Below are 18,669 nucleotides of genomic sequence, written 5' to 3' on the forward strand. Positions count from 1 at the left end.
GCCATAGAGGGTTTGTGCAACTTGCAACTTTTCAGCGCAGCCCTTGCCAACTGGAATGAGGTAATGATGCAAGGAGGGGTGGCGGTGCAGTTGGGCTGAAGCAACGAGTGGCGGGAATCCCAGGCTGTTTCTTCCCCCTGCTGTAGCTTCCTGTCAGCTGAATCCATCAGTGGCTGCCCTCACCCCTCGCCCTCCCTTCCCAGTCACTCCTCACCTGGAAAGGAAAGGGGAGGGGGGATGGAGATTCCCTCCGTATTTCAGAGCGAGAGCGAAGCTTCGTCTCTTGCTGGATCTCGCCAACCCTTGTTGGTGCTCGGTGTACCTCAGTCTCTCAGGAAGATGCTTGACTTCCTTTCAGCCCCAAGACACTGGCTGGCCTATGAGATAAGAGAGAGAAAGAAAATGAGAGGGGGGGAGAGAGAGAGAGAGGGAGAGAGAGGAGGGAGAGAGAAGGAGACAGAATGAAAAAGAGAAAGAGAATGAAAGAGAGAATGGGGGAGAGAGAGAGAGAATGAGAAAGAGTGGGAGCAGGGGAGAGAGAGAGAGAGAGAGAAAAAGACAGAATGAAAGAGAGAGAGAGAGAATGAGAGAGAAACAATGAGAAAGAGAGAAGGAGATAGAATGAAAGAGAGAGAGAGAAAGAGATAGAAAGAGAATTTGAGAGAAAGAGAATGAGAGAGAGAGAGAGAGAGAAGGAAGGAAGAAAGAAAAAGAAAGAAAGAAAGAAAGAAAGAAAGAAAGAAAGAAAGAAAGAGACAGAGGGAATCAGAAAGAGAATAAGAGAGTAAGTAAGGGGGGGAGAGAGAGAGAAAGAGAGAGGAGGGAGAGTGCCTGAACGACCCCATCCCATTGGGAGTCCAGGCGCTTCAGCAAGCGGTGCACTGGATTCGTATTAGTGGTCCACGGGATTTAAAACTATGAACTTGGTGGTCCCTAAGGTCCAAAAGGTTGGGAACCCCTGATCTAGAGTAACATACTGCAGCAGATTGCACAGAAACAAGTATATCGAACCTTTACATGTAAAAATGCTTTTTTTGTGTGTGCGTGCTTTTGCTGTTTCCTCCTTGCACTGATATGCAATACATTTACATATATCATAATGTGATAATGAACAGGAGATTGTGAAGGCTAAATCATTAAAGTATTTAGAAATTAGGGTGATCAGTCAATCATTTTTTCATAAGGTATGAATTTTGCTTTATAATCTATTTTTCTCCTGAGATCATTGAAACTATATCCACTTATAGTTTTGTCTGATGTATTTTAAAGAATTGTTTGTTTTTCCTCTCTATAAATTATATCATCATTTTCTTCTCCTATTTTGCTCAGAGATTAAAAGATCTCAAGCAAAGAGAATTTGCTCGCAATGTTTCCTCAAGATCCCGGAAAGATGAGAGAAAGCAGGAGAAAGCCCTTCGCCGTCTGCATGAGCTGGCTGAACAGAGGAAGCAACCTGAATGGTGATTTAGAGCTATTACAAGGATTCAGAATATTTAAAGCTAGAGTCTGGGGTGGGCTGTGTGTGTTAAATAGAGCTTTTGGACATTTTGTTCTTAAAAATACTCAAGCTGCCTGCCATGGTTCCTGGTCCCTTTCAGTTTTTTTACTTAGTCCTCAATCTTTTTCCTAGCGTATTCCCGCAGGTGCAAGGTCCGTTTTTACTTAGTCCTCAATATTCCTTGCAATGTAGTATTTGAGCTGACAGAATTTGCATACTGTTGGTTAAAAAAGGGGGGGCAGTTTTGTTTCAACATACAAGTTAGACTGACTTGTAACTAAATATGCAATTATTTCAAGTCATGCAGTAGACTAGACACAGAATGAAATGCTATGGCTGCTTGAATATTTGTAGACCAGAACTTTAATCTGCAATTTCTTCAATACAGAAATGCCCACCTCCTCTCTCCAACTTATCTAAGCTGATTTTTTTAAAATGCCAGGTGTGATATGACTAAAAAAATGAACTAAAATATTAATGACATTATTAATGCCAGTTCTGGTATTTTATATGGAAAAAGACCTAAACAAAAACAAGTGGGGCATCTATTCCTATGAAATTCCTTGTATGTATCCAAATTTGTTCCCAGTCATTTTGAGGGTTTCCCTCCCCCTTGATTTTGAAAGCTGGAATTGTATAAATTTAATTTTAAATTTTATGGTGAGTTAATTTACTTTCTCACAAGTGTATGCTTTAGAACAAAGTAATGTTTCCATAGTGCTTGTAAGAGTAGTTTGTTAAACAAATTCTGTAACGAAACAGAAATGTCAAAACAGTGGTTACTGAATATATTCATTGCTTGCAGAGCAATTGTTTAAAAGATAAAAAGATTGCATATGCATAAAGTTTTGAGTGTAACACTAAGGTGAAAATGTTAGTAATCATGTATTCTATTCTCTTTTTCATTCTGCTTTTTCTCGTTCCCTGTCTTCTAGTGCTCCAGGAAGTGGGCCGATGTTTAGAACCACTACTGTGGCAGTAGATGAAGAAGGAGGAGAGGAAGATGTGGATTCAACATTTCCTGGTAGTTGCTCCTCCTCCTCACCAACTTCGGGGCAAGCTAGCAACATGACCATGGATAAGGGTATAACTTGCAGCAGTGGACAAATCAGTAGCAGTCCTGGACTTGCTCAAGTTCCTGCCCAGATATCACAAGCTGTTGGTCTGGGAATTAACAAGACAGGTGTGTCTTTCTCATTTGCTAAAAAGGCTCCTGTAAAGCTAGAATCAATTGCTTCAGTATTCAAAGACCATGTGGATGAATCCAGTTCTCCTGACGATGAAGTTAAAAGTGATGAAAGAGCCCATTCAGATTCTGGAACTTTGGTAGGAAAAATTGGAGAAATGGAGGGAACAAATAGCTCTGACAGCAAGGGAGAAGAAGATGAGCAATCACAGGAGAAAGATGCTACATTATCAAAGCTAAAAAAAATGAAACGGGATGATGGACCAGTGGCAGTAGAACCAGAATATTATCACTATATTCCCCCTGCACATTGTAAAGTGAAGCCCAACTTTCAGTTTTTGCTGTTTATGAAGGCAACGGACCAAGTAGAAGCAGAAGCTGCAAGCAAAAAAATAGCTCGTGAAAGGAAACAAAACAATTCCCCCAAACTCAAAATGGCAAAAAGTGATGAGAAGGAGACAGCAGCGGAATGTGTGATCTCTCAGAAGGAGCAGAGTCCTGCTAACGAAATCAATAAAATGGAAGATAAGGACATTTTGGGGGAAAGAGGCAAGCAAGAAGAAAAACAACTTAAAGGTAATAATTCTCTAGATTCAGATGTCATTGAAGAGATTCCCCAGGCTCCAGGAACTAGTAAAGAAACCACAGAAGGCCCTAAACATTTAACAGGGCCGTTCTTCCCTGTTCTGAGTAAGGATGAGAGCACCACCCTCCAGTGGCCTTCAGAACTGCTGATCTTCACCAGAGCAGAACCCTCTGTGTCATATAGCTGCAATCCCTTATATTTTGACTTTAAGCGGTCTCGTAACAAAGACACTAAAATGAAGGGAACAGAAAAACAGAAAGGTTCAATAAACCTTTCAAAGGAAAAAGTGCAGGCTGCTGAAGATAGTGATGCAAGCAAAAGCAAAGAGAAGGACATTGTATCTGGTGGTTCAACTGCAGTGCCGGAAAGCAAGACCGTGGTAATATGTGGCAAGCAGGAAGTCAGCCCTATAAGAACTGGCAAAAGTGAAAATCTGGAAGACAGCAGCAGAGGTAATCTTACTAGTCGCAAAGACAAAATGGGGAAGTCTCACAAACACAAAAAGAAGAAGAAGCACAAAAAATCCATCAAACGTAAACACAGGCGCAAATGTGAGGCAGAGGAGAAAAGCAGAGAAGGGGACTTAGCAGAAGATAAATCCAAGAAGCAGAAGAAGCACAAGCACAAAAAGAACAAATCATCTTTTCCCACTGAGGCTGAACGGATGCAAAAGACTGAGGATACTGGCTATTCTAAAAAAAGAAAGTGGTGTGTACAAGACTCTCAGAGGAAGTCTCTTTCTATTGAAGAAAGCAGTAAGAAAGAAGATGGTGGTACTTCTTCCCAAGATCATGGCAACAAAAAAACCAAGGGGGACTTGCAGCAGTCTTTGTCTGCAAGCAAAAAGCGAGCTTCCACCTCCACTTCAGTTTACCCCAGTCATCGAGGCCAACAGAGCAGTGGTGGCTATGAGAGTGATGGCGATTCCTCCTGCCACAAGCACTTCAGGCAGAAATCAGCATCACAATATAGTGATGATTATGACTCTGGCAGTGACTGTTCACGAAGCCGCTCCCGGTCAGGACATAGACACTCCTCAAGAAGATCATCTCAGAGATCCTATTCATCAACTTCCTATGCTTCCACTGACAATAGTCGGTACAGTCGGCACCACAGCTACTCAGAAGATAGCTATAGCGATTATACTGACCGATCACAAAGTCATACTAAGCACTCCCATGACTCAGAGGATGATTCAGATTATACCACTTCCAAGCGCAGTTCAAAGAGGCGCAAGTACTCCTCTTCAGAAGATGACTACAGCCTAAGCAGAAGCAGGTCTCGGAGCAGGAGCAGAAGTCGAACTCACACCAGAGGGAGGTCAAGGACTAGAAGTCGAGGAAGGACACGCAGCAGTAGCTGTAGCCACACTCGAAGTAAGCGGCGGAGCAGAAGCCGAACAGGGCATAGTTGGAAACGGAGTAGAAGTTACAGCCGAGAACGTAGTCGGAGCACAAGAAGCCTTTCACAAAGATCTCTCTCACGGAAAGGGTCCCGTGGTCATGAAAGCCCTGGGGAAAGAAGATCTGGCCGACGTGATTTCATCCGGTCGAAGATATATCGTTCACAGTCTCCTCATTATTTCAAAGTCAGACAAGGTGAAGGGTTTGCAAGAAAGGACGAAGCCAGAGGAGAAGAAGCTGCAGGAGCTTCCAGTCTCCCTCAAAAGATTAGCAGCTCTAACTTTGGGAACAGCTGTAACTCTGAGGAGAAAAATTCTGCCACAGCTAAACTCCTTCTGGAAAAAATCCAGTGTAGAAAAGTAGAGAAGAAATCTAGCAGCAATGATGATTCCATTTCAGGATCTCACAAGGTAGGAATTAAACTGAAAGATCCACCCCAGGGCTACTTTGGCCCAAAGCTTCCTCCCTCATTAGGCAATAAGCCTGTTCTTCCATTAATTGGAAAACTTCCTGCAGTTAGGAAACCAAGCACCAAGCAGTGTGAGGAATCTGGTTTAGAAAGAGGAGAAGAATTGGAACTATCAGAGCTGGATGAAACAACTCATGAGAGTGGAGACATTGTTTCAGCAAGTCAACCTCAAGTGGAGGAAACCTTGGTGACTGAAATACAGGACAATGTTTCAGCTGATCAGAACCCAGAAGTAGCCACAAAGGTAGTTCCTGTTCCTCTTGAGGCCCCAGTACTCCCAGAGCAGTATGGATCTGGTGAACTGGTTGTGCCGCACAACTTCCTCCCTGATCCCGATGAAAATGAAGCTTTAGAGCCTCTTGACAGTGGAAACCAATCTGTCTCTATAGAAGGAAGGATGGTACCTTTAGTTCCAGATGTCGAGCATTTCCCTAGCTATGTAGCACAAAGTGGGGAGCCCAGCATCAGTGGGGAGCCTGAAGGCACTGAAGACTCTTCCTTGGCACCTCTGGAGAGCCAGCCCATCACTTTCACGCCAGAAGAGATGGAGAAATATAGCAAGCTTCAGCAAGCAGCTCAGCAGCATATTCAGCAACAGTTTCTTGCCAAGCAGGTCAAGACCTTTCCAGCCTCAGCTGCCCTAGCTCCTGCCACAGCCCCTGCCTTGCAGCCCATTCATATCCAACAACCTGCAGCAGCTGCAGCCACATCCATTACAACTGTGCAGCATGCCATCCTGCAGCATCATGCAGCAGCAGCAGCCGCCGCCATAGGAATCCACCCTCACCCACATCCCCAGCCTCTTGCTCAAGTCCATCACATTCCCCAGCCCCATTTGACGCCTATCTCATTATCCCACTTAACGCATTCAATCATCCCAGGGCACCCTGCTACTTTCCTGGCCAGCCACCCTATCCATATCATACCTGCTTCTGCCATCCACCCAGGTCCTTTCACTTTTCATCCTGTCCCCCATGCTGCCCTCTACCCAACTCTCTTAGCTCCCCGACCAGCAACCGCTGCTGCCACAGCATTACATCTCCATCCCCTTCTGCATCCCATTTTCTCAGGGCAGGATTTGCAGCATCCTCCTAGTCACGGCACATGAAGAAGTGAGAAAGATGTGGCCTCTCTTGGGGAGAACATAGGGGCATATATCTCTGTGTGCATTGGTGTTTTGTACAGACTGTCTGAAGGCCATGACTGACACCATCTGAGAATAGTGAAATGGGAGAACTGGGTGTGGAAAGGGGAAGTGAATGTAACATATCCATGGAAAGGGGGGAAATGTTGTTGGAGTTCTGCTTGTCAGTATTTTCAGGGTCCCCTGCACCCAGAGAGGTGACTTACTCACATCTATATGAATGTGAAGTTCTTCAGCAGATATGCCCCTTTTAATTGCTGATGCTTGTGTTTTTAAATCATTTCCTCCCCACCCTGAAATTCTGAGTGAATAATATCTAAATTATTTGCCTTCTTTATTTGCTATTTATTTGAGTTCACTTTAAAGCTTAAAACTTTAAACAAAAGAGTCAAGAGATAGCCGACATTCAACCCAGTCCTCTGTTCCTCTCTCTATCCAGCCAAGAACCATTTTCAACAACCTGCTGATTCCTACAAACAGCAAGCTTTCTTCTCAAGCAAGCTTGGCCCTGCTATCCTCCCTTTGCCACTGCCCCAAGGGGAAATAGAAACAGAAAATAATTCCTTTATCAGTCTTTGAAGCAATATGTTGTACTGGAATCCTGGGAACATCCAGAATATGACTTGTATTCTGTCCTCTGTAATATTTGATGGTTCCTTATTAACTTATAATTTTTTTTTTTCAGAAAAGAAAAGGTTTTTAAAAATTGCACTGAACTCTGTACATGTCAATGCTGCTTTTTGTAGCTCTTCTGACAAATGTTCCATAATGATAGTATACTGCAATAACATTTTTATAGCTTGCTCTCTGGGTGGTACTTGTTCAGGTTGTTTGAGTTATCTATACATTTTGATGTAGTTGGAAAGAAAGCTTGCAACAAAGGTTCAGAGCTCATTGTGGCAAAGGCATAAGAAGACTTCAAGCATGTCTATTCAAACTCAGCTTTGTTTTCTTGGATACCATGGAAAAGAAAAAAATAGGAATTATTTTCTACTAGAGAAAATATGACAGGATTTGGAAAAAAATAAGGAGCAGTGATAGGAACCTTTTTGTACCATAATGAATTCCAGTGACTATAGTGACATATCTTGGAACATCTGTGAAGCCTGTGTGATACTTTGGTCTTTACTGCATCCTCTTGTCAGGAAACAGGCTGCTATTTGGAGAGAAGTAGCCCATTGGATGGGTAAAAAAGGAAGTCCAAATGACTTTCAAATCAGAAGAAAAAGTGTATCCCACAGAAAAATCTCAAAAGTCTAATTTTTTTTGGGGACCTAGGTCTTTGCAGCAACAAAGTTTCTATATAGAGGTGTGTGACTGTGTGTGTGTGTGTGTGTGTGCTTTTGTGTGCGTATCTATGCACGCACACTTGTGTTTATGTTAAGGCTGTTGTTTAAACGTGTGCCTTTATTGTATATGCTTTGGAAAGATTCTGAGTGGTGTGTTTTTATTTGGATTCCTTCCAAAAAAGGAAGTGAAAGGTTACCTGATTTTATAGCTGTCCCTTTTAATGGAGAGAATGTCTGCCTTAAGAGAGACATAATAATTTTATTACATTTAATTCTTCTACTTAATTTCTTCATCTGGTGGCGGGGGGAAGGCAAGGAAAAAAGTGAGCTTTCTGTGAAGCCATTTATAACATAACTATCCAACTACTGCTAACGTCGATCATGGAAAATGGCCTCCACTCCAAAAACTTCCAATATAACCCCTGTTAATTGCTTATCTGAATATTTCAGGCTCTGGGCTTCCTCTCCTTTGCTAGTTAAAAAAAAGCACTGGAAAAAGTTGTTCTGACCAAGGGACTCAGTATCTACTGTAATTGCTTAGATAACTGAGGTAGCAAAATAGTGTTACTGTAATTACTGAGTGCTTCATTTCGCTGAGATTAAGACTTAAGATCCAGCATTCCAGTGGGGCACAAGAGGAGACTGGACTTCTGCAAGAACTGTTCTAACAAAGAACACACTCTTATTTCAGCATCAGAAGACTATATTAAATTTTGTCACATAAAAGCGTGTGTGTGTGTGCAGTGTGTGTGTGTATGTACACACACATATATCACATACATTTTATAAAAATGAGGGAAATGAACTTTATAATAAACCAGTAGCGTCGGGAAAAGTGTATATTCTTGTTTCCAAAGAAGCAGAATCAAGTTGCTAGTTCTCATATTGTCACACCTACTTTTTAAATAGGTCTTAGCAGAAAGAAGTACTATAAACCTGGCTCAGTACATTACATATGGTTTATCTAACCATATGTGAACTGCATATTGCATGTGCAATAACGTTCATTCTGATACTTTGAAGCATGTGAAATACAACTTATAAAAATATTTGGGTATAAAATACCATTCACACTGATGTTCCAATATACTATTCAAGCATTACCTTTAAAAAAGCATGGAGAAACTTGGAAAAAAGTTACAATAGAAGGCTTTTGTTTACCATCTCTTGCACTTTCAGTCTAGAGAAAACACTCAGGTCTACCCAAAGAATTAGTAACTTAAGGCAATGAAGAAGATGACTCTCTTTCCCTGCAGAAAAATTCAGATACTCTATTAATTAGCTCAGGAGGAGAGAGTGGAATTGGAGAGTGTGTGGAGAAGCTGCTACAATTGTCATTCAACTTCCAGCATCTGTCAGGAAGGACAACTCCCTCTATTATCATATGTTACCTATACGATATGTTACCTCCTCCTAATCCACTTAACAATTGTTTTTGGCATGAGGACATATTTCTAGGCAGAATACTGAGCTGTAGCCAGCCATTTTTACTTTTCAAGAAAAGTTACGGCTTCCATCTGGATGTTATTCTTGAAATAAAAGTGCTTTTAATTCTCTTTGAAGCATAGTAGCCTCCTATTTTTGATGTTTTTTAATGTTAAAAAGCAGGTGGAATTTGACAAGCCCCAAGAAAATACGTGTATGTCCCCAGCTGCTATTACCACAATGAACTCATAACTATCCAGAAGGGATTATGATTTTATACTAATTTGTAGAAAATATTCCTTGCATAGAATGTTTATAGGCCTGTGTCATCAAACATAGATCAATGAATATCAACAAGCAGTCAACCTGAACCTATTAAGAAATTTCAGGCCCATCACCAGCATTAAGAATAAAATAACTATATCACTGACACCTGGGCTAATGCTAATGTAAAGGACAAAGAAGTGTGGGTTGTCAAGATTAAAAACACTAGAGGAATTTCATTTTAAATAATACTTTTTAAAGGGAATCCTCTAGTCAGTATATGGCTTTTTGATAAGGCCTATGCTGGTTTCTCCATGCATAGTGGAGTAACTGCACTAAGTTGATAACAAGGCCATGTTCATGTATGCAAAGCAGGAACAATTCCCATCCCAACAAAGTCAATTGTAAAGTCAATTTTACAATTCTTTTTGTCCTGCAAACCTAATTGAGCCATAGTTTCAGATGGGAGAGAATCATTTTGTATGTTTAAAAGAACTGTTGTCAGTTAATACAGCTTTTGAAAACTGATGTTCAAATTAAAAAGTCCTATCTCAGAACTCTTGATGTCCTTTTCATGTCCTATGTTGTACAGCAAAGACTTTATGTTTGAAAACTACACAGCCTAGACTATTCAATCCTTATTACTAAAGGCTGTCATAATAATGCCAGATCTATTACTCTATTTACCTTATTAACTGATTAAAGGCTTAATATATATTGCAAATCTGATTTAAAAATACACTTCAATTCCTTATTTTCATCACATTTGCTTATGACTAAAAGCTATTTGTAGTCATTTCAATTGGCACTCTTCAAGTTGAGGTAATGTACTCTTAAGTTTGATGCCACTTGCAGTCTTTCTATGTGATACATTCTTACTATATAAGATTGCATCATAAGCAAATACTAACAAGATTTCATTGTTTTAAAAATGTAACTTGAAAAACAGTATTTATATAGTATTTTTAAATATTACAAATAATACAAATAATTAAAATACCTCTTATATTCAACAGAAACCTGAGGCCGATCATAAACTCATTTCTAGAACCCAGTTGAAGTGAATTAAATGAGTTCATCAGATGGCAATTTAACAGTTATGCAAAATAAACACAGGACGGTATATGTATTGTTCTTGTCAATAAATATGCCTTGGGACTCTAGTGATGTTCTGTTGAAGACACATTATTGTTACTATTCTAGCTATTCTTTCCCTAAAATACAAGATATTATTTGGTGTTAACCTTCCTCCGCCTAACTTGATTTGTAATTTGGAATTTCTATAGGTTAGACTTCAAATATTTTTTTTAAAGGTTTGTAATGACTGGAGAGTTTTGACCTAATGCAACGGCTGATCTCATGCACATAAGTCTTGTGCCAAATGGCAGAGTCACGATTTTATCTGCCATAGTGTAGTTTATTTAAAAGTATGGAATTCAGTAGCTACATCTAAGCTTTTATTCAAAAGTATGTATAACCAGCCTGGTAAATTGGTAAAAAAATTGCTTGAAAGAGACCAGTGCCTGACATAACTGTATGCAGGAAAGGCAATAAATAATTGTTTAGTGGCTAAACTGGTGGTGTTCGTCTCAGGAAATACACTATATACATACATACATACATACATACATACATACATACATACATACAAATACACACTTTCATTTTACATCCCTTACATCCAATCAATTTGATGGGAGCAGCTTATAAATCCAGTGAATAAAAATAACAAAAAATTCTACAAACAATTTTTAATTATAACTATGAAGCATGCTTGGTGCTAATGTTGATAACAGGACTTCCTGAAGATTGATAACAGTCCATGCTCTTTCCTTAGGAAGGAAATGATTAGAGGCTAGCTGATGGGTTTAAAAAAAAAAAAAAGTAGCCCACTTAGTGAATCTCTTATAATTTGTGATATGAATTACATATGGGAATCTTGGGGAGAAAAGTATTCTGTTTATAAGGATGACACTTGTTTCCTCAGCATCTTACATAAGGATCTATCAGAAACCCAACATCTGCTATCTATGGGGGGGAGGGGGTGGCTGTAGGGAGGGCAAGTTTGTAACATCTCAGCAAAAAAAAAAAAAAAATTCCACCAAACAACCTGCTCATAGAGTTTCCATATATTAGAGTTAGGAAATACATCACAAGGGCTTTGTAAATTCACAGGAAATTATCCCATAAAGCATACTGAAATCTTTCTAATGATTTTTAATTCTATTTGAATGGAAACGAGAGGAGGAATGGAAATGATGTTATCTAAAACACTTTTAATAGTTGTCTCTGCTGGACTTCCTCAACTCTTCTACAACCCTCTTGAGAAGCAGCAGTAAAAAAGTGAAGTGGGGGTTTGATTTATATATGCTCGTTTAAGCATCACTGGCACAAACCTCAAGCCATCATCATCCCAAGTCGCCCATTTTTCCTTCATCTTCATTCTTCAGATACCATCAGGTTCTGCCTCAAGTTCCTTTGGATCAGTTAATCAGTTCCTGGAATAAACAGCTTTGTCAGTCAATACTGCTTACAATTCTTTCTGAATTATTAGAATTTCATCTTTTTCCTTACCTAAGATTACCTGAGTTTCTTGGCCAGAATATTAACACATCTTCCACCACCACCCACTTTTCGTTTATTAAAAAGTTTGTTTTCCTGAGAAAAGGCTGTACATTCTTGTCCCTGCTAATTTATCAGTTAAAAGATAAATTAGTGTATATAAAAACTGGTTTGGTAGTGATGAGGCATCAGGTTAGAATCTGGGAAACTAGTCCTTAGGCACTAAGATACAAAACTGGGTTACCTTAAACCACTTACTTTCTCAGCCTGGGAAGGAAGCAATGGCAAAATCCTTGCCCAAATAACCCTGCAGGGACTTGTTCAGGCAGTCACTAGGAGTCATGGCTGACTTGAACCTGCCTCCCCTTCCAAAATCTCACAGGATACTTCAGCAATTATCTATTTTAACAAGTCCCCATCCAACTCATTCAATGTATGAAAATTAACCCAAAAATGGCAAGGGGGTGGTGGTTAATGACGCTTCCTTGCAACAGTTCTTGGGCCCTAATAGAAGTTTGCTTCAGCTTGTTTCAAGAGCAAGCATTCCATCATTTTCATGTTTTATTGTTAATATTCCCCAGCTCCTGCTGTGGAACTTCTGCAGGATATCTGATAAATTGCTATCTTTAGCTCATGATGGCTTTGTGGGGAGGAAGCAGTTTAGGAAATGTGTCATGGTTGTGGTTATTAGAAGTATGATAGAATTAGTGTTACAGCATGACCAGCGTAGTGCCTGGAAAGAAAGAATATGAAGAAGATGGTTAAAGGCCACAAGTCCTTGGATTCGCTTGTCATGGTCTTGCCCATCCTGGTGGGATTTCTATTCCTTTGCCAAAGAGGATGGACTCTCAATTTGCATGCTGATGCCCCCACTGTGTATTCTGGCCCTACTGGAAGTTATTTTGGATTTGCCTTGGACTTCTTCGAGGACAGTAAAGGAAGGTATGACATTGGGCAGAGAATAGTAGACTCTGGCATTGCTAACATAACAGGAAATGGGAATACAAGGTAATCAGTTTCTTGGGACAGGTCAGCACAATTTATTTTTTTTATAAATACTAGAGATATATTCCCAAGCAGAGAACTTTAATGATGTTATATGTTTTGTGAAATCTTGAATATGGGTTTAAAATCTAAACAATTTTTTAAAAGATTAAAATAATTCGCAAAAATTCCAAGACAATACTGATTTAATGAATCTGGGAAGATTCATTAAAGCTGGACATTTACAAAAATAGGACCTCAATAATTCTGTGGTAAGTATGGACAATCTCCATAATTATCTCTTCCCAATTCTCAACATCCAGTAGCTACATATAATTTGTTTCTTAAAAAGAGAGTACTTTTTCAGATCAAGAATTTCGTTTGAAGAATGAAAATCAAATGATTATTCATTCTTAAACTAGCAACTGAGCAAAGTTTATTACAACATGCTAAAGTTAAAGAAAATAGAATGGTGTTTTGTTAATATACGGATAGTACTTGACTTAAACCATTGACTTAGCAACCAAAGTTAAAACAACACTGAATGAGAATTTTGATGACATCACTTCCCTTCGGTTTCCTGGTTGACTAACTGTACTCTGGACTCGTTGCTCCTGTGAGTGCCCCCTGGTGGATCCGGAGGAAATTACAAGGATACTGTGCTTGCCTGAGGATTTTGATTCTTTTTTTTTTCAAATGGCAAAAGGTCAGAGACCAACTGCTGGAGAGATGGAGAGAATTCTGGAAAAGTTATCCAATATGGACAAGAAACTGGATGATTTGCAAAGAGGCCAAACGGAAATAAGAGAAGAAATTGTGACTATCCAAAAGGATTTAAAGGATACTCAACAAGTCTCAGCAGAAAACAAGCAGAAAGTGGAAGGTCTGGAGGGTGAAATGCGGGCAGTGCAGAAAAGAGAGGAGACGACAGGCAATGCTGTGCTTGGACTACAGATGGATAAAATGTCTTATTTCCTTAGGTTTCAAAATTTGGAAGAAGTGGACCAAGAAGACTTGAGAGATGTTGTGACTAAATTGTTGGGAGAATTTCTTGGGAGAAGTGTTGATTTCATGAATTGGGATGTGGATCGAGTTTATAGAGTTAATTCACAATATGCACGCATGCAGTTCCCAGAGAGGTTCATGTCAAATTTGTGAGAAGAGAGACGAGAGATGAAATTCTTAGAAAACATAGGAGTGGGGCACTGATTTACAGGGGCAGGAGATAGCCATTCTGAGGCAGATTCCCAGACAGGTACGTGAAAAAGAAAGAAATATTATTTTTGTCAAGCAAATTGTACCAGAAGGAGTGGGCTTCAGATGGCTGATGCCAGAGGATTGATGATTTTCCGGGAGGGCATTACGAAAAAATCAGTACAATTGCGGAGGCTACGGCCTATGTGGAGGAACACAAAGCCTTCCTGGAATCAGATGACCCAGGAATTGAAGAAGGGGAGGTTATAGATCATGGGGCTGAAGCGGCTGCCGCTGTTGCGGCCCTGGAGTTGGGTCAGGCTGAACCCAGAGTTCTGAGATCCAAAACTAGGAAGTGATAAAGATATTTGGGATTGTGTTGGTTTTCCTTATTCTCTTTTGTACGATATTCTGTTTATTCTTGACTCTTCTTTATTACGTATTTAAAATTTGCAAACTTTGCTACTTCGTGTCACCTGCTTGCCTTATGGCTGTTGTATGTGTTAAAAAATTTGAGTAAAATTCTTATTTTAGATAAGAAAAATGAAAATTTACCATACCTGATATGTATTTGTATAAACCTTTTTTGACTAATAAAAACTTTTTGAACAAAAAAAAAAAAAAAAAAAAAAAAAGTTAAAACAACACTGAAAATAGTGACTTACAATCAGTCCTCACAACCATTGCAGCAATTAGGTGCTGGCAAATAGTATGTTTTTAAGAAAATGGCAGCATCCTGGGATCATGTGATTGCTGTTTGCAACCTTCCCAGCTGGCTTCTGACAAGCAAAGTCACTGGGGAAAGTAGGATTTGCTTAATGACATCATGATTCACTTAATAACTGCAGTAATTCACTTAACAATCATGGCAAAAAGAAAATTGGGTATGACTCACTTAACAGCCTTGCTTAAGAATGAAAATTCTCGTCTGAAATGTGATTATAAATTCAAGACTGGTAGTACAATTAAACATTGAAATGGAATACCACCAAGTGCTGCTGCAGTGACCAAAGTCTCTATTTCAGGATTTTTAAAAACTTCCACAGAACCCCAAGATTTCATGAGAACATGATAAGAGTCCATGAGAAATTAAGGGAGGTGGGGAATGTACACCACCAGTTTACCTCACTAGAGTAAAGATTTGGAGGAGGGGTGTTAAATTAACAAATTCCATAGAAAAAGTTTGACAATACCTGGCCTAACTCATTCATAAAGCTATAACCTTTATCCATGATTCCCTAACAACCTATAATGCTATATTATGGCTTACTGTTCTCTGTCTCTCCATTGCTGATTCATAGATCTGTTATAGAATCATAGACGATTCTTGATGAATGTATCTTTTATTTTATGTACACTGAGAGCATATGCACCAAGACAAGTGTGTCCAGCACTTGGCCAATAAAAAAAATCTATTCTATTCTATTCCCCAAGTTACATCTCCTAATGTTATTACAATCTACAGGGTTCTGTAGATAAATTGGATTTGGAAATTATAGGGCCACTATAGCTGGAGTTTGCCAGGTTTGGAGAAGCTGAGTTAGATTTTCTATCCTCTGCCAGTTCCTGAATCCCAGCATTATTCAAAGATTAAAGGTGGCTCTTGACTTGAGTTTAATGGATGGGCAGGAGGAGCCCACTCAACTTGATTATGACACAGATCCTTTTTTGCATATACATTGTTTCCTGGAAGTGATTGGGAAATAGATTCCTGTTACCTGTTCCAAAAAACTGATCTTTATGTTATGCTACCCGTATTTATGATGATGCCCATGCAACCTACTTTCTGATCAGTGGACACCAAGCAACTCCAGTCCAGCACAGCCTAAAGCAGGAAGTGCTAATAATATCTGATAGATCTACTGTATTTATAATTTATACAGACATGCAATCTAATAATTGTGTGATATGTACACTCTTCAAAAGATTACTAAATATGAAAGATAACTCTGCTTCAGAGTCTTCAGTAGAGAAATTTTCTGTTTAATTGAAATGTTCTGTTTAATTTAAACTGCTCCCTGCATTACATATGTAATACACACTCACCTTGTTCTCTCCACATATCTAAAGCAGAAAAAGATGATCCATATTTGCCCATCATCATTTATGATTTGTTTTTATGGTGCAATTGGCCTTCCCAGAGAGAAAGCAAAAATCAAATGCAATAAACATACTTTTAGAAGTTAACATTCATGCCATGCTTGTAATTGTCTAAGTTATACTAACTTTAGATCTAACTAAAATAGAAGAAATCCAAATAATAAAATCCTTGGTACTTATGATAAATCATCCAGTTTCATATGACCACACTTGATTAAACATTCTGACAACATTGCTCAGATACTTGTAATTAATTACTGTAGGTGCACAGCAAAGTTCACCTTTTTCCAGTTTTTACATTGTTCTAAAAGATGAATATAGGAATTGTTCTTAAGATCCTCCTGCATTTTTCTTGCAGAATAATTCATGCAATACAACCATGGTTCATTCTAGTTCTAAAAATTACAACAGATTTGGATCTGAAACTAAAGAAACATTAATCTAACAGTGTAATTGAACACATTTGACTTTGCAGTCTATATATTTTGTTACACAGAATACAATGTAGTTATTTTTAGGGAAGGCCCATATGTATGCAATGATACTAAAATGAACACTGAATCAAAAAGTATAGCTTTAGTCTTGTAAGATCATCTCTTTGAACAAATATCAAAAAACAAAAGAAATATACAGTATGAAAGATTGAGCTATAATGTACTAAGTTTCCAACTTTTCGAAGGCAAAAATTTGGAAGATATATTTCTAATAAGATGGAACTTCATACTCTATTGTATACATTCTGCCTTTGGAAATCTTTGATTTTTTAGGAGGATTTTTACTAGATCTTCAAACAGAATATCCCTTTACGAAACTAAACATTCTAAGACTGCATTTCCATTAATTGACTTGTAATATAACTTGTTGGCTATTATAGAATGATATAGAATGTAGCCACTGCACTTTGTAAATCCTAATGAAGAAACATATCAATTGTATTTTATTCAATAAATTATATCCGAGACAGGCGTCATTAATTGCACTTCTACCACAGTTATTGTAGTCCAGAAATATCTTCCAACTACACATAATAACTGTAACCATATTGTTTTAATATTAATTGTTAAGGAGTCAGATGCAGCAGGCTTATTGGAAGCATCAATCATAACGCAGTTGTTTCTGTGGTAAAAAACATGTAGAATTTAGTTTGAGAGCCATATCTACCAAATTATTACTTCAACTCTTCTTGCATGCTTTATAGTCCCAGCTTCGGTCGCATTGGTGGATGATCTCTGGTGGGCCAGGGACAGGGGGTATTCCTCTGCCCTGGTCCTATTAGACCTCTCAGCGGCTTTTGATACCATCGACCATGGTATCTTGCTGCGCCGGTTGGGGGATTGGGAGTGGGAGGCACCGTGCATCGGTGGTTCTCCTCCTATCTCTCCGACCGGTCGCAGACGGTGTTGACAGGGGGGCAGAGGTCGGCCGCGAGGTGCCTCACTTGTGTGGTCCCGCAGGGGTCGATTCTCTCGCCCCTGCTGTTCAACATCTACATGAAGCCGTTGGGTGAGATCATCAGTGGCTTCGGGGTGAGATACCAACAGTATGCTGATGACACCCAGCTGTACTTTTCCACCCCGGGCCACCCCAATGAAGTTGTTGAAGTGCTGTCCCGGTGTTTGGAAGCCGTACAGGTCTGGATGGGGAGAAACAGGCTCAAGCTTAATCCCTCCAAGACGGAGTGGCTGTGGATGCCGGCATCCCGATTCAGTCAGCTGCAGCCGCAGTTGACTGTTGGAGGCAAGTTACTGGCCCCAAAGGACAGGGTGCGCAATTTAGGTGTCCTCTTGGATGATCAGCTGTCGTTTGAAGATCATTTGACGGCCGTCTCCAGGAGGGCCTTCCACCAGGTCCGCCTGGTTCGGCAGTTGCGCCCCTTCCTTGATCGGGATGCCTTGTGCACAGTCAGTCATGCGCTCGTTACCTCTCGCTTGGATTATTGTAATGCTCTCTACATGGGGCTTCCCCTGAAGTGCACTCGGAGGCTTCAGTTAGTCCAGAATGCAGCTGCGCGGGTGATAGAGGGAGCTACGCGTAGCTCCCATGTAACACCGCTCCTGCGCAGACTGCACTGGCTACCTGTGGCCTTTCGAGTGCACTTTAAGGTGTTGGTTACGACCTTTAAAGTGCTCCATGGCTTAGGGCCTGGGTATCTACGGGACCGCCTGCTGTTACCACATGCCTCCCACCGACCCGTACGCTCTCACAGAGAGGGACTTCTCAGGGTGCCGTCTGCCAAACAATGTCGGCTGGCGGCCCCCAGGGGAAGGGCCTTCTCTGTGGGGGCTCCCACACTCTGGAACGAGCTTCCCCCAGGTGTACGCCAAATACCTGACCTTCGGACTTTTCGCCGCGAACTGAAGACACACCTTTTTATCCGCGCGGGGCTGGCTTGAATTGAATTTTAAATGTCAAATTTTTATTAATTTTAAATGGGGTTTTTTAGTGTATGGTAAATTTTTTAAATTTTTCAGGCTAATTTAAATAAGTTTTAAATTGCATTTTAAATTGTACTTTGTATTGTTTGTTTTATTTTGCCTGTACACCGCCCTGAGTCCTTCGGGAGAA

At 39.9% G+C, this 18,669-nt stretch overlaps 2 protein-coding genes across 9 annotated transcripts in view; both read left to right on the forward strand.

Moving 5' to 3' along the window:
* Positions 1-9,821, forward strand: part of GPATCH8 (G-patch domain containing 8) — an 85,527-nt gene extending 75,706 nt beyond the window's left edge. For all 5 annotated transcript variants that reach the window (XM_058183840.1, XM_058183844.1, XM_058183841.1 and 2 more), the window contains 2 exons: positions 1,330-1,460; positions 2,434-9,821. In XM_058183840.1, the coding sequence (XP_058039823.1) occupies positions 1,330-1,460; positions 2,434-6,250 (3,948 nt within the window). In that variant the 3' untranslated portion in view covers positions 6,251-9,821. The remainder of the gene's footprint in view (positions 1-1,329; positions 1,461-2,433) is intronic.
* Positions 2,556-18,669, forward strand: part of ITGA2B (integrin subunit alpha 2b) — a 62,512-nt gene continuing 46,398 nt past the window's right edge. For 3 of the 4 annotated variants that reach the window (XR_009155155.1, XM_058183847.1, XM_058183846.1), the window contains exon 1: positions 9,971-12,768. Coding sequence is in view for 2 of the 4 variants with exons in the window: in XM_058183847.1 (XP_058039830.1) it covers positions 12,575-12,768 (194 nt within the window). In the remaining 2 variants the exon portion in view is untranslated. Of the gene's footprint in view, positions 2,682-9,970; positions 12,769-18,669 lie in introns of those variants that run through there. The other variant, XM_058183848.1, reaches the window with a different exon arrangement.

The sequence above is a fragment of the Ahaetulla prasina genome, chromosome 4 (genome assembly GCF_028640845.1).
Source record: "Ahaetulla prasina isolate Xishuangbanna chromosome 4, ASM2864084v1, whole genome shotgun sequence".
Taxonomy (NCBI): Eukaryota; Metazoa; Chordata; class Lepidosauria; order Squamata; family Colubridae; genus Ahaetulla; species Ahaetulla prasina.